Here is a 15,161-nt window from a genome sequence, read left to right on the forward strand (position 1 = left end):
AAATGACAAAAAGCTTTTCTTATTGCTGCTTGGAGTAATGAATCGTGACTTTCTGATAAACTTTTTATTATGCAACATGTAACGTTTATTTACCAATGTATAAGTTATTTCAAATATAAAATTTGTTCACAAATTGTTGTTGTTGTTGTTATTTACATTCGGCTGAGATTTATGAAAGACCATTTCTGCCACAAAAAAAACATGATTTAGTGATTACAATTATGTTAGTTCCAGTTTGTAAATTACTTTTTGTCTCATAATGGCTTAATATCTCATAATTTCTACTTTTTGTCATAATTATGACTATTTATCTCATAATTCTGACTTAATATCTCATAAATTCAACTATTTATCTCATAATTACAACTTTTTACGTCAGCTGAGAATTACTGATCACACACCCAGGCTTTAGATTACCAGCTCTGGGATCATCACCCAATCAAAAACAAATCGAGCAGTGTCAAAGACAGTATGTCAGTATTTTTTAACATAAATCTATGTATAATCAAAATGCGCTATAAAGGAAAGGGGGATACAGCATGACGTCATGTTATGTGGGTTGAAACAGCATGACGTCGTGTGTGTGTGTGCGAGCGAGAGAGAGGTGGGGCCGCGCATGCGCAGCAGCAATTAAGCCTGACAGGCTGACAGCCGATCCAGTGCAGCATTCCAGTTTCTAAACGCACAGGAGCTCCGCTTTCTCCATCGCGCTGCCCCATCCAGACATTTACACCGGTGGGAACACGCTGTTAAAAAAACAAGCCCTCAAACATGTCTGTGGGAAATGACTTTGGAAACCCTTTAAGGAAATTCAAACTCGTCTTTCTTGGGGAGCAAAGCGGTGAGTGTCATATTGGAATTTTCTAGGGAACTTTCAATAATACGCTTTATTATTGATTATTTACAGGGGTCTGTATAGACTTCAACATCATGATATTGATGATGAAATTTTATTAATAGCCTAGCCTACATCAAATTCATAAGCCACTGGATCTAGTGTGGCATGTTATTTTGATCTCTTATGGGATTTACATTTAATTTGATTAAAGTTAAATTTTCCGAGAAATAATCACTTTGTTGATCCTTTTTGTGCTTTTTGTATTTATTTCCATCAGATATGTATTGCTAAATTGGCAAATAGGTCACTTATTAAGATTTAAGTATCAGTTCAACTGATTATCAAGTTTAAAGACTTAAAGCTGTTTAATTCATTTTAATAAGGCTATAATATTGCTTTAATGCTTTTTATATAGAAAATATAAAATATTTATATAAATAGCTGGATTTCGTGAAATTAATCCAGTGATGGGCTATGTCTACTGCAGTCACATATCTAAATTCTAGTGTTTTTATTATTATGTATATATATATATTTTTTTTTTTATGTGCAATCAGGATAGTATAAAAGTTTCATAAAGCCCCACCTGGATGCATTTGCAGATTTCAGTGTTGTGTAAAATGTAGCTGGTGTACTTAGAGAACAGAATGAATAATATAAATAAATAAATAAATAATCTGGATGTTGAGACACACCCAGTGTGTGCCACTGAGAGAACTTATGTAGCTGCAGCCTGCCGACTCTGCCTGGTATTGTTTCTCTATGATGACAGTGATGACTATAGCTCAGTCCTTTACCCATTGATATGGATGGATGAGTCTCAGCAAATGTGAGTAGGTAAGTTAATGTTTAGCAGGACAACTCCGCTTTTATTTCCCCTGGCATTCTGCCCCCTGTCGTCATTAAACCTCCTACTAGATGAATTAAGCTTCCAGAATATCTTAGCTGTCCTCAGATCTGTGGGACTTAAGTCTGAGATTGTGCTGCGGAGAGTATGATTCACACTGTGAGAGTAAACAATGGATGCTGCCATGGTACAGAGGCACTGCTTCTCTCCAGGGACTCTGATCCCAGCTTTATTTTGTTGTCTCTATCTGAAGCCTTTCAGAGATGTTGTGAAGCAGCAAAAAGACCCTCCTCACTGCTTATTGTGGATTTCTCTGGGGGTTGTTGATCCATGCAGAATATGTGCATCAGCTTGTGGATCTTTTCCAGTCATTACTTCCATAAACTCTCAAGTTCAACTTGTTAGGCTGCTGCAGGAGAGATTTGCTTCCTGCAAAAAAATTCCACAGGTTTTTATTTATGTATTATAATTTCATTAAAATCAGAGAGAAGTGAGAGGCCTTATATAGTACCGGTCAAAAGTTTTGGAAACATTACTTTTTTTTTTTTTTTTTTTTTAGAAGTCTCTGATGCTCATCAAGCCTGCATTTATTTGATCAAACATACAGAAAAAAACAGTAATATTATGAAATTATTACAATTATTAATATTACAATTTAAAATAATGGTTTTCTATTTTAATATACCTTAAAATATAATTTATTTATGTGATGCAAAGCTGAATTTTCAGCATAATTACTCACACGATGCTTCAGAAATCATTCTAATATGCTGATTTGATACTCAGTTATTATCAATGTTGGACACAGTTGTGCTGCTTAATATTTTTTTGGAACCTGTGATATTTTTCAGGATTCATTGATGAAGAATTTTTTTCAATTTTTTTCAATTTAACACATCCTTGCTGAATAAAAGTATTAATTTCTTTCCAAAAAAAGAAGAAAAAAAAAGAAAGAAAAAAATACTGAAATTACTGAGAATTACCACTTATTTCCTTTAAAATTCATCTTGCATCACATAAATCAATTATATTTTTAAGTAAAATAAAATGGAAACTCATTATTTTAAATTGTAATAATATTTCACAAGATTTCATTTTTTTTCTCATGTATTTTGGATTAAATAAATGCAGGCTTGATGAGAATATGAGTCTTCTTGCAAAAACATTAAAAATAGAAAAATAAAATAAAAAATAAAAAAATTCAATTTTTTTTACCAGTATATGTGTTCTTTTCGAATATATGAAATGTATAGTCCTATGATGGCAAAGCTGAATTTTCAGCATCATTACTCACATGATCCTTCAGAAATCATTTTAATATGCTGATTTGGTGCTTTGATGAATAGAAAGTTTAAAAGAACAGTATTTATTTGAAATAGAAATCTTTTGTAACAATATAAATGGCTTTACTGTCATATTTGATCAGTGTCGTGGCATAATAAATATATTATTTTCTTTTTTTTAAATTACCCCATTACTTTTGAAATGGTAGTGTATTTGTTTATTTTATTTTAAATTGTCTAATTCAATTAAATGAATCTGATTCAGCAGAGTTTGGATTCACTGGCAAAAGCTCTATAAAACCTTTAGTCTGTCGATCATGACATGCTTAAGAATGGTGCTTTTTGAAACAGGTGATGTGATGGCTTATTTTCAGAGCCATCCAGTTATTGAAAGCCTGCAAGACAGCTGCAATTACCGCAGAAAGGCTTTAATGTGCTGCCTGTGACTTAAGGAAGAGATAAGCTGAGAGGATTCGTATTGACCAGCACGGACAGTGAAGTGTTTGCTATCCAGTATCACTGATAAGCACAGTAAACTACAGTCACAGTGCACCACTTGTTGTATCAGTCCAAATCAGCCATGTTGCACTGGTTAATAAATTATTGTTATTATCAAATTATTGCAGTCTCTGATTACAACCTCTACCGGTAAACACATTGTCAATATGCATGTTGTTGATGTTGAGGATGAACAGCAATGTTTCATTCCACGTGTTCTTTCTCTCTGCCTCTTATTTCCTTAAGAGACACTTAATGCAACCATTTGTAGAGCAATTTGAGACATGGTATTGATTTTTCTCTTCAACTCTTCTTTATGGCTCTTTTTGCCCTTTCTATGTACATCAGCACACATTTGAACAAAGATAAGAAAAGTCCTCATTAGAATGCTAATGCATAATTGAAACATACACCAAACATTAACTCTTTCCCTGCCAATTATGAGTTTTTATGGCTTTCCGTGTTATCACTGTTATAAGGTAGGGGCGCTATTACTCATCTCCTGAACGAGTACAGTATCTCCAGATCAAAACGCAGGCAAAGAAGAAGCAGAAATGAGCAATCTCATACTGTATGTAAGCAGATGAATATGATAAATTATGCGATTATCATTAATAAACAGGATAAAAATGAAAATGGCCTAATGTTACTGAATGAAATGTCGACCCAGGACGAGCTATAGGACTGTGAAGCTTTCGGGGTGTTGATGGACTCTATCTAATCCATCTATGAATCCGATCTGAATGTAGTCTTTGACAAAAATGTGATTCTCTCTGCTTTTTGCTCTCAAAATGTTCCTTTTTTTTATGAAACTTAGACACATTCAAGTGTTGATTAAAAAAAAAAAAATTCTAGGGGCCATGAAACTTTTGTGAAAATGACTGAAATCTGGCAGTGGCTGGCAACTAAAAAAAAATAAACTCTGGTGGGGAAAAGAGTTAATACAACCCACTGAACAAAGTTTTTTTTTTTTTTATGTAATGGAAATGTGATGATTAAAATCATTCTTATTTCATTCCTTCAGTTTCAGATCTGTATGGTGTTCTGTTTTTCTGTTGAACACAAATTCACATAGATCTTTTCCATTCAATGACATTTCATTGTTAGCATGAGAGGTCAACATCGAAAAAGGAACCATACAAGTAGTCCATATTAACTGTGCAATATATTCCAAGTCTTCTGATAGCTTTGGTTCAGCAACAAAGCATACATTTAAGCACTATTCACTGATATTCTTCACCTCCACTGCAGCTTTTGAATCCAATGTGGCTGCTTAGATTCAAAACTAGAACATATTTGCATATCACTGTGTGGTAGACCAATTCCTCTGGGTCTGATCCCAGTGCACACAAACACTGCACGTTGAATGCTGTTGAATGCACAGTTCACCTTTCTGTCAAATATGTGCAAACATATACATTGCGTTGAATGTTAAGTCTAATGTGTTCAGGCTCAAGACTGCCAATGTCAGCATAGGTCTTAATAACCCCACACATTGCAAATGCATAGTAATTACCAGCAATCAGTGCTTGAAATATAGCAAACACAAGTATCTGCACTTTAAGAGGCCAGTTTGCACGGACAGCATTTTGTTAAGCAGGTGTGGGCGATTACCTGATTGAGATATTAAACATGAAGAGGAATTCAAATTTGGAGAGTTGATAGACGCAATATGGAAACGGAGATAGTGGAGAAGTATAGGGACTGCATGCGAATGAAGATAATCCAAAGTGTGGAAAGAAGAACGCTGGCGCTCTTATATCTCATTTAAATGGCTCCAGATTGGGGCAGGCTTTGCGAGAAGAAGCTGTCCAAGGTGCTGAATACCGCCCAAACCCCCTCCCCCTCCATCCTAACCCCCTCCCCAGGACACATGATGCTGGTCTGACTTTAGGTTCCTGGCTGGGGTTCGTAGAAAAAGTAGGGATCTGAAACACGTTTCCAATCAGTATAAGGAAGATAGTGGAGCGTTATCATGCTGCAGCACACACCACACCACTTCTGGAACCTTTCATGTCTCATTTCTTAATGTCCTTCGCCCTGGTTCCAGACATATTTAAGCTGGGCAAATGCAGCTAGTTTGACTGGCTCCATGTTGGCTCTGTTTCCTCACTTGCAGCACATTGAATGTAATTGCAGTCATGAATCCTGGCTGATCAGAGGCCATAATTTATTAATGGCAAGGACTGGGCTGAGGGAAGCTGGAAAGGCAGAGAAAAAAAGCCTAGTGACTAGTCACCATGTTCCAGCCCACAGAGCTCTGATATAGCCGTCTGCTGGAGAAGTGTCATGTGGGAGCTCTGTATTGTGTTGGTGGCGTTAAGAATCCCAGTGGTGCTCGTTGTCTTCACACACTGGAGTCCGGAAGACTTTACTGTCCATTGAGTCGGTCCGAAACAGTAAGAACGCAATCTGATGTGTCTGCTTTTGTGATTAAGCTGTGTGTTCAATAATTTACTTAATGTTGGTTGAAATAAAAGCAGGATTGTCAAAAACACTTTGATTAGTCAAAAGCACCGGATAATGTTACAAGTTGTTAAAAGAATGTAAATATATATATATATATATATATATTGTCTTTCAAAAGATTGGGGTTGGTAAGATTTTGTTGTGTTTATAAAGGCTGCATTTATTTGTTCAGAAATACAGTAAAACAGTAATATTGTGAAACTATTTTTATCATTTTAAATAACTGTTTTTATTTTAATATATTTTAAAATTGTATTTATTCTAGAGATGGCAAAGCTCATTGTAATATGCTGATTTGGTGCTCAGCTCAAGAATCAATTCATATGATCATCAATGTTGAAAACATTTGCTGTTTAATATTTTTGTGGAAGCTGAAAAGTAAAAAAAAAAAATCAGCATTCTTTGTTAAATAGAAAGTTTAAATAAATAGCATTTATTTGAATTAGATTTTTTAGTAAGTCACTTTTTTTTTACTGTCACTTTTGATCAAATTAATGCATCCTTGCTGAATAAATGTATTAAAATCTTTGTAAAAATCTTACTGACCCCAAACTTTTGAATGATATTGTACTTGGCATATAATAATACAGGGAGGTTAAAGTATTAAATCGGTGCAGAATGAATCCGTCTATTTCCCACTGTTTTTCTGGTGTGGACATTGGAAAATCAGCATATTTGGCTAAATACCTTTTTGAATTGAGTCAAGGAGTGTGATTTTTGAAATTTGGCAGTCTTGGCGGTCTCAAACTTTTGAATGATATTGTACTTGGCACATAAACAAATAATACAGAGAGGTTAAAGTATTAAAATATTGAATCGGTGCAGAATGAATCTGTCTATTTCCCACTGTTTTTATGGCGAAAATCAGCATATTGGGTATTGAATTAAGCCGGCGATTGTGATTTTGTAATTTGGCGGTCTGTGAAGTCTGTGCACATCGAGGAAGCAATCTCCTGCCAACTTCCTGTCTCAGACTAATGAAACAGGCTATTGTGAGAGCGTCTCACACCGATTACTCTCATTTACTCATGGTTACCCAACCAGAAGGCAGCCTGCAGTTTGATATCCCAGATGTCTCATCCATCCAAAATATCAGCTGTCTGTCTTACCTACGATTGGTTTGAATCATTAGTCAACACTCAATAAAGTTGATAAGCTTGAGCTGAATAAAGTACATAATGCTAAAATGTTGCCCAGATAAATTTGCTGACTCACTGAGCCAATAACACAGGCTTGGATCAGCTCATAGTCACCCTCAGAGAGCGAGCGAATGCGTCAATCAGCATGTCTCCAGGCAACAGCGTTCAGAGAAAATGAAACCAGTTACTGCTGTACACTCACACAGCAGGTCAGGGTCAGCGCTTACCACGAGAAGTCTAATTTATTCTGTCTGTTGATTCACTGTGACGTTCGCTCGAGATAATATAATTGCAGAGAATTCAACCTTGTGATTGTACCTGTTCTTCGTTTGTGATGAAGGCATCATATAATCCAAATCAGCTTATTCTTTGTTCGTCTGTGCTCGTTTAACACCTTTCAAACTAATGAATTTACTTGTAAGGTGCATGTAACCAGTTGTTTGATGTCAGAACTTCTGGTCCAGAGGGTTTATAGTACAGACCCTTAGATTAAAGGAACACACCGACTTTTTGGGACTTTAGCTTATTCACCGTATCCCCCAGAGTTAGATAAGTTCATACATACCCTTTTCATCTCCGTGCATGCCGTAACTCTGTCTGACGCACCCACCGCTAGCCTAGCTTAGCACAAAGACTGGAGGTAAACGGCTCCAGCTAGCATACTGCTCCCAATAAGTGACAAAATAACGCCAACATTTTCCTATTTGCATGTTGTGATTTGTATAGTCACAGCGTGTACAAATAACAAGGTCACATGAGACACAGCCATCTTCTAACCCTATACATACTGGGAACTATATTCTCAGAAGGCGAAGCACTGCTACTTGGGCGGAGTTATTCATCCAAACCATCTAGCTTTGATTTTATCCAAGAGTAGCATATGCAAAAATGTGATCAAACGCTGTATGCAGTGTGTCAGGACCACCATGCATGTAGAGTAGCAAACTTTTCAAAATGATATCACTTACAACCTTCCATATTCTCACTGAACTTTGATCTTTTTTGGTTTGATTTCCTCATATCTTTAGAATTTTTTGCATCTTCTCAACCCCATGCAATTGTAAAGCTCTCTAATTTTAAATCAGCCCTTGGTGATGGGTGAGCTGTACCAGTACCACCCCTGCAAGCCTCTCTCTCTCTCTCACACACACACACACACACACACACACACACACACACACACACACACACACACACACACACACACACACACACACACACACACACACACACATAGCACTCTCTTTAATGTTCATAGATGCCCTCTTGCATCTTAATGAGATTCACAAGCAAGTTTTCTTTGTCTCATCTGCTCTCTTTCAGTCTCTCTCTGTTACTCATTGTTTCCTCTGTCTTTCCTTTGCTCTTACTTTCCCTCGATTCTTTTCTCTCTACCCCCATCCCTCCCCATCCCGGCTCATTTTCTTATTTTATACTCAAAAAAACTGTATCATTTGAGCAAAATTGCCTCCAGAAGTCTTCCTTTGTGCCTGACTCATTTTTTATGTCTGTCTAGGATCAATATGGCTTTCATTTGGTGCCTGTGAGACACTTGTATTCAACTAAATCTGATAATGCATTATAAACATACATAGCAGGCTTGTGTTCATTTTGTAGTATAATAGCATACAATCAATGAGCCGCACGGTCATCCTCCGATTGAATCTGCATGGTTTACATGGTTTTATATTGTCAAAGCGATAATGAAAACTTTCCAGCTGAAATTAGTCAGTGTAAAATATCTTTAAACATCAATGGCAAATGCTAACTTTTTTATTATAATAAAGTAGGATAATATTGCTTTTATTGCTGATTTGATTCCACACAGAGTTTTGAGTTAGTTTAACTCAGATTTTTTTAACATCAATATTTTTGCAGCAATAGCAAAGAGAGGAAAAACAGATGTTTTTTTTCTTTTCACCTCGTAAAAAAAATTATCTTAAATGGAATGCATCAAAATCTATTTCACGGAACTGTACCCTCCCATGTTTTTATCCTTGATAAGGTCAGCTTGACCTCTAACACATTTCTTTGCTTCTCCTGTAAATGCTCAGAGCGAAAACAGTCATTTATTTTTCAAAGAACAGGCAAGCACTAAGTAGAGGAGCTCCATAAATATATGATTACTGGTTTTATTTATAGGATCTTGATGAGTTATCTTACTTGGAAAGATGTCAATGCATGCAGATGCCTCAGCGGGGTTCTTCTTGTGTGCAGGACTGAATAAAAAATGCCAGTAGCAACTCCCTCTCCCCAGTATTCCACAGAAGGATGTTTATACACACCAGTTAGTCAACCTCATCTGGAGATTATCTGGAGTTATGGAATGCCTGATCTATATGCACTTCTAGAGATCTTCTCCTGCAACTCGACATTAAAAGGAGAGAATGGCAGTGCTTTAGCGTTTCTTGTCTCATATGGTAGCTGAACCCAAGTTCTGGCACTTATTAATTTTGCAGATGGCAAATATGCCCAATTAAGTCTTACTTCATTACCATGCATAATGAATAATAATGAGTTGGGTGATGAGTTCTGAATGCGCTGCATAATGATATAGTAATGTTTGTGGTGTGGTCATGTCCAGAATAAGTCCGAGGCGCTACTGTATTTTCCATAAATTGAACGTAAATGGCGGCAGATGCAATTAAGCTCCAAAAATGATGTAAAATCATACATTTCATCCATACAACTCATGTGCTGTATATCAAGTCTTCTGAAGCCATATGGAAACGAAAAGAGCATCTTTCTTGCTGGAAGAAAGAAAGTCATACGGATGGGGAATGACATTGGTTCGAGTAAATGATGGCACAGTGTTTTGGTTGAACTATTCCTTTAAAGCCAGTTGCTGACCAAGCCCATTGTGGATCAGTGTATTGATCCTGAGATTGAGGTCAGGAACTGCATAACCAGGGTGAGGCTTTCTGTGGAGGCATCCTGTGGCTGTAAATTCTGAGGTAAATGTAATGGGAGAGAAGGGTGGAGGGTGTAGCCTACATATTGTTTCATTGCTTTATTGGATCAGTAAAACATTTTTAGGACAAATATGGGTCTGTACTTAATTTAAATGTGGAAGAAATATATACAAATTTACCTTCTTCTCGTTATGTGCTTGAACAAATGTGTGACGTGTGTGTGTGTATTTTAGCATTCCCAGTCCACATATAATAAACCTAATGCTGTTTAATGGCCGATATTGATTTAATATCATGCCTTAGTAATAGGAGGTATTAAAGAGACTGATTTGGGGTTTGTAATTCCCTATGTCTGATATATTTTGGTTTATATAAGCACTGCATAGATGCATAAAAATCCTTGGTGTTATTTATTTGCACAAGATATTTACAAATGCTATCTATCTATCTATCTATCTATCTATCTATCTATCTATCTATCTATCTATCTATCTATCTATCTATCTATCTATCTATCTATCTATCTATCTATCTATCTATCTTTGTCTGTCTGTCTGTCTGTCTGTCTGTCTATCACTGTTCAAAGGTTTGGCCTCAGTAATTTTATTTTAATATAAATGAATACTTTTATTTAGCAAGGGTGCTTTAAATTGATCAAAAGTGACAGTAGCTAAATGATAAGATCTAAATTAATAGTATATAACTTTCATCTACACAGTATTAAACTGTTAGTCATTGAAAGTTATTTGCTCATAGTGCTTTGGACTTTCTTTTAACTTCTTTTGCATTCACATCAGCCCTAGCTGGTGCAGTGAAGTCAGAAGTCTATAAGCCTGGAGCAATGCAGTCGGAACTTACATTCAAGCCATGTGACAAACTCCCCCCAAACTCAGTGATACATTATGGGGTCAGTATGTAAGTCCTATCAGGGGCCCTGGAGACACTGCTTAGGTAGTGCTGATAAAGCAGCGCAGTGCTGCTGGACTGTTACTCCGAACGAGAAGAACTCCCAGCTCACTGCCGGCAATAATTCACCAACCTGCTCCTTAAAACTGAAATGACTGCAAGGGCACAACAGAGTGTTGAGATTTTGTATGTTAGGGAGAAGAACAGAGGGTTAGACAGACCTGCGAATCCTCAGGCAAGATGTGGTTGTTATTCTTTTAGAGTCTTTTGTTTTGTCTATATAATTTGTTCAACACTTAATTATCCTGGTGGTGCAAATATATCACTGTATGCCAAGATTATTTTATTGAATAGAGCTCTTACATTTTACTCTGCAGTAGAAAGAGGGCAGTTGTGGCCTAATGGTTAGAGAGTCGGACTTGTAACCCGAAGGTTGCGAGTTTGAGCAAGGCACCTAACCACCAATGGCTCACACTGTTCACGGTGTGTGTGTTTTCAATACTCACTGCTGTGTGCACTAATTTGGATAGGTGAAATGCAGAGCACAAATTCCGAGTCTGGGATACCATACTTAGCTACACTTCACTTTTAAAGTGAACTTGGAAGGCCAGTTTGGCGAGATGCCGAGTTTAAAGAGCTATCCCTTCTACATTACAAAGAATGAAGACTTCAAATGTTTTATCAATACACCTGCATTTTGAAAGTGCTCTCGGCTCATGTGAGCAGAGGGAATGCATGTGAGCATGCATGTTTTTTTTTTGTGCCACGGGAAGTTAAAAACCACTTGGAGGCTATGTTTCACATGGGCTGGATCTAGAGATAACTGTCTTCTTCATTTCACATCTCATTGCTCCATCCTGCCATTGTCTCACTGTCTGGTGGATTGGAGGAAGCGGCTCCCTGGCAGCTTTGATCTGCTATTGATTGACTCAGCTGCCAAGTAATGGCCGGTAATTGATCCCAAGCTTTCTTCTTTTCTTTTATGCCACAGTACTGGTGCTTCTGTCTGAAGACAGACGTGGCGACTGGTTATACGACTGGTTATAGAACATCTTCGGTTTTAAATAGTTTATCAAAATATGAATGTAAAAAAACATTAATGTTTGATGATTTCTTGTAGTATTACATTTCAATAAAGTCAGCAATAAGTGCTGGATTAAACTGTGTTGGTTTAACACAGTGTGGTTTTATTGTTTAAGACTGATAAGCAAGCATTTATTAAAATCTTTGCTGGAAAGCTGGATATTGGAGTGTGCTCGGGCTCATAAATCACCATCTGCATAATGTAATTGCAGGAATATACAATATAGGAAGAAGCGAGTGAATTTATGAAACATAATTAAAATGAGCTGCCATATGCCAATGTGCAAATCAGCGAATGTCATGGTTCAACCTCTCGTCTTCTCTTTTAGTGGATAAACACTGATGGTTTGGTCCACGATGGTCCAATATTTTATGTTTTTCAAAATATTTTAAAGGGGGTTGTGGTGACAACTGCAGGGGGTCTGCCAATTATTGTTTGATCTCAAACCATTTTTTTGTGTGAATTTAATTAACTTTAGTTGCTTGTCTAGGTCTATGCTTGTGTGTGGGATTGTATGTTGTAGAATTGTAGCATTCAACCCAAAATCATATCGCTAATTATTTATTTATTTATTTATTATCTCTCTCTATTCATGTCAGTTGTCTCAGGCCACATTCTGTTGTTTTTATGGAACCCATTCAATATGACATAATAATAATAATTATTATAATTGTGTCTGTCTAATTGCTTTGCCTTCAAATGTTAACATAGTGCTTTTATTTTGGCTAAACAAATTCAGAGAGGGTTAGGCTTATGGTAAGGTGTTTTCAAATACACATTATAAACCATCCAAACCCACAGCGCTTAAGGAGATGGAGTTCATGCGGAACGGAATTTACTGCGACCAAAACATTGAAAACAGCCGCTCTCGTGTAGTAAAACACGGTGACGTGCTTCACTCTGAAACACACTCCCCATCAGACTATAGTTTTCTTTTATTGTCCACACATATTCCTGTCGAGAGTGGTAGAATGATTGCATTCTATCTTTTACTTCCACATTGTCAACCCTGCACTGTTACCCAACTGCAAGCTGTTTGGGTACTTTAAAAGCTAATAACAAATACATTTAAAAGGATGTTCTCTCTTGGGATATTTTGAGACATTTTTGTAAAGAGACAAAGTAATAAGGCAACATATTAAAATGATAATAAACAAACCAGTGCACGTTTTTGCTTGCAAAATGGACAGCCAATTTGAGCCATTTACAGCATAGCTCTTGGACAGGCATTGTCAATATGAGGACTATTCAGATGGCTGAACAGTATCCCAGAGCTGCTGTCATTGTTGAGGAAAAGTGCCATTTTCCCAGTATGGAGCTCTGTCTCACTCCAGTGAATCCAGCAGGCCACTGATGTTTAGTTTCTCGTTAATCTGGCTTCTCAGCCCTCCATCAGTGAGTCAGCGGGGCCTGTCCTGTGCTCACCTCCTTTGTTTTCTTTCTCCGACACTCCAGATAGTCTGATGAACTCTCTTTTCCTCATTCTGTGCACAGGGAGGTGCACTGCTACAGTGGAGTTTCCAACCGTGTACACCTTTTCATTTGAACCTCAGAATTGAGAGAATTGCTGATAGATTAGAAATAGAATTAGGGGGAAAATTGCATGTTTGCTTGCTTACTCTAGATCAAATTTAAGGATCAACTGTTCAAAAGTTTAAGGCCAGTAAGACTCTTTTAAAGAAATGAATACTTTTATTTACCAAAGATTTTGAGGTAACAGTAAAGACTTTTACATTGTTATAAGCAATTTCTATATCTAAATAATTAAATGCTGAAAGAATCCTGAAAAAATATAACAGTTTCCATAAACTATTAAGCAGCACGGCAGTTTTTAATTGTGATAATAATATGAAATATTCCTTTTTGTGATCAAATAAATGCAGCCTTGGTGAGCATATAAGAAACATCTTTTCAAAGACATTAAAAAATATAACTAGCCCCAAACTTTTAAACTGTGGTATCTATAGTCTAATAATTAATCATGATATATCAAATGGAGACCTAATCGACATTTATGCTTAAATAATTTTGGGGGATGCCCTGGTAATCACATAACATCTCACAATATAAACTCATTACATTCTCGCAAGATCAAAATATCTGAGCTATGCAATATTTATTAATTCATATCTCTGTTACTGCCAACATTTGTCTCTGTTGTGTCACATGGGTACATTTTTTGAAATTGAGATTTATACATCACCTGAAAGCTGAATAAATAAGCTTTCCATTGATGTATGGTTTGTTATAGGACAATATTTGGTCGATATACAACTATTTGAAAATCTGGAATCTGAGGGTGCAAAAAAATTTAAACATTGAGAAAATCGCCTTTAAAGTTGTCAATTTATGTGCTGCATTCACTCACAAAAATAAATATTTTATATATTTACGGTAGGAAATTTACAAAATTTCTTTGTGGAACATGATTTTTACTTAATACCCTAATGATTTTTGGCATAAAAGAAGAATCGATAATTTTGACCCATACAATGTATTGTTGGCTATTGCCACAAATATACCCGTGCTACTTGTGACTGGTTTTGTGATCCAGGATCACATCTTATTTTAAACATCTGAAACAAAGTTAATACTAATATGAACAAAAATTTAGAAACCTGATATTTGAAAGAACAATATAGTATTCCTCTGGGAATGTTTAATCTGTGGTTGAAGAAAAAAAAAAATTATCGTCCCATTCTGTGTTTGCATTTACAGTCAGATGTGCCTCAGAAAGGTGTGTGTGTGTGTGTGTGTGTGTGTGTGTGTGTGTGTGTGTAAGATTGAGTCACAGCTGTGCTAAACTGCCTCGATGGCTCAGATTGACTCTATGGGTAATAATAACATACTCTAAAACCAACTGGGACAGTTAGCAAGGAATCAACTAGAGACGCCTGGAAAGAAAAAGGTTTATTATTTCTTCACATGAAGCTGAATATCAAAGCAAGCATCCACATCTCCCTCAGCCTTCATTTCCCTTCCTTTTTATCCATGATAATGGATTCCTTGCATCCCTCCCTTAGAGGCTTGTTTTTAAAGTGGGGGTTTTCTTCTCTTTTCATTTTCACGTCTTGGTGGTGCCTTTTTCCTCAGGCCTAATGAAGAAAGAATTGAATGGCAGCAATTACTTAGTCTGTAGGTGTTTTTCTTCTTTTATTATTAGTGAGGTTAATAGGCTGGCCTTT

General features: G+C 36.5%; 1 protein-coding gene across 2 annotated transcripts in view; it reads left to right on the plus strand.

Moving 5' to 3' along the window:
• Positions 1–632: 632 nt before the first annotated feature.
• rab6ba (RAB6B, member RAS oncogene family a) overlaps positions 633–15,161 on the plus strand; it is a 111,852-nt gene continuing 97,323 nt past the window's right edge. Inside the window, exon 1 of one of the 2 annotated variants that reach the window (XM_084426745.1) lies at positions 633–841. In XM_084426745.1, the coding sequence (XP_084282871.1) occupies positions 772–841 (70 nt within the window). In that variant the 5' untranslated portion in view covers positions 633–771. The remainder of the gene's footprint in view (positions 842–15,161) is intronic. The other variant, XM_084426744.1, reaches the window with a different exon arrangement.

Source organism: Rutilus rutilus (genome assembly GCF_951802725.1).
Source record: "Rutilus rutilus genome assembly, chromosome: 12".
Taxonomy (NCBI): Eukaryota; Metazoa; Chordata; class Actinopteri; order Cypriniformes; family Leuciscidae; genus Rutilus; species Rutilus rutilus.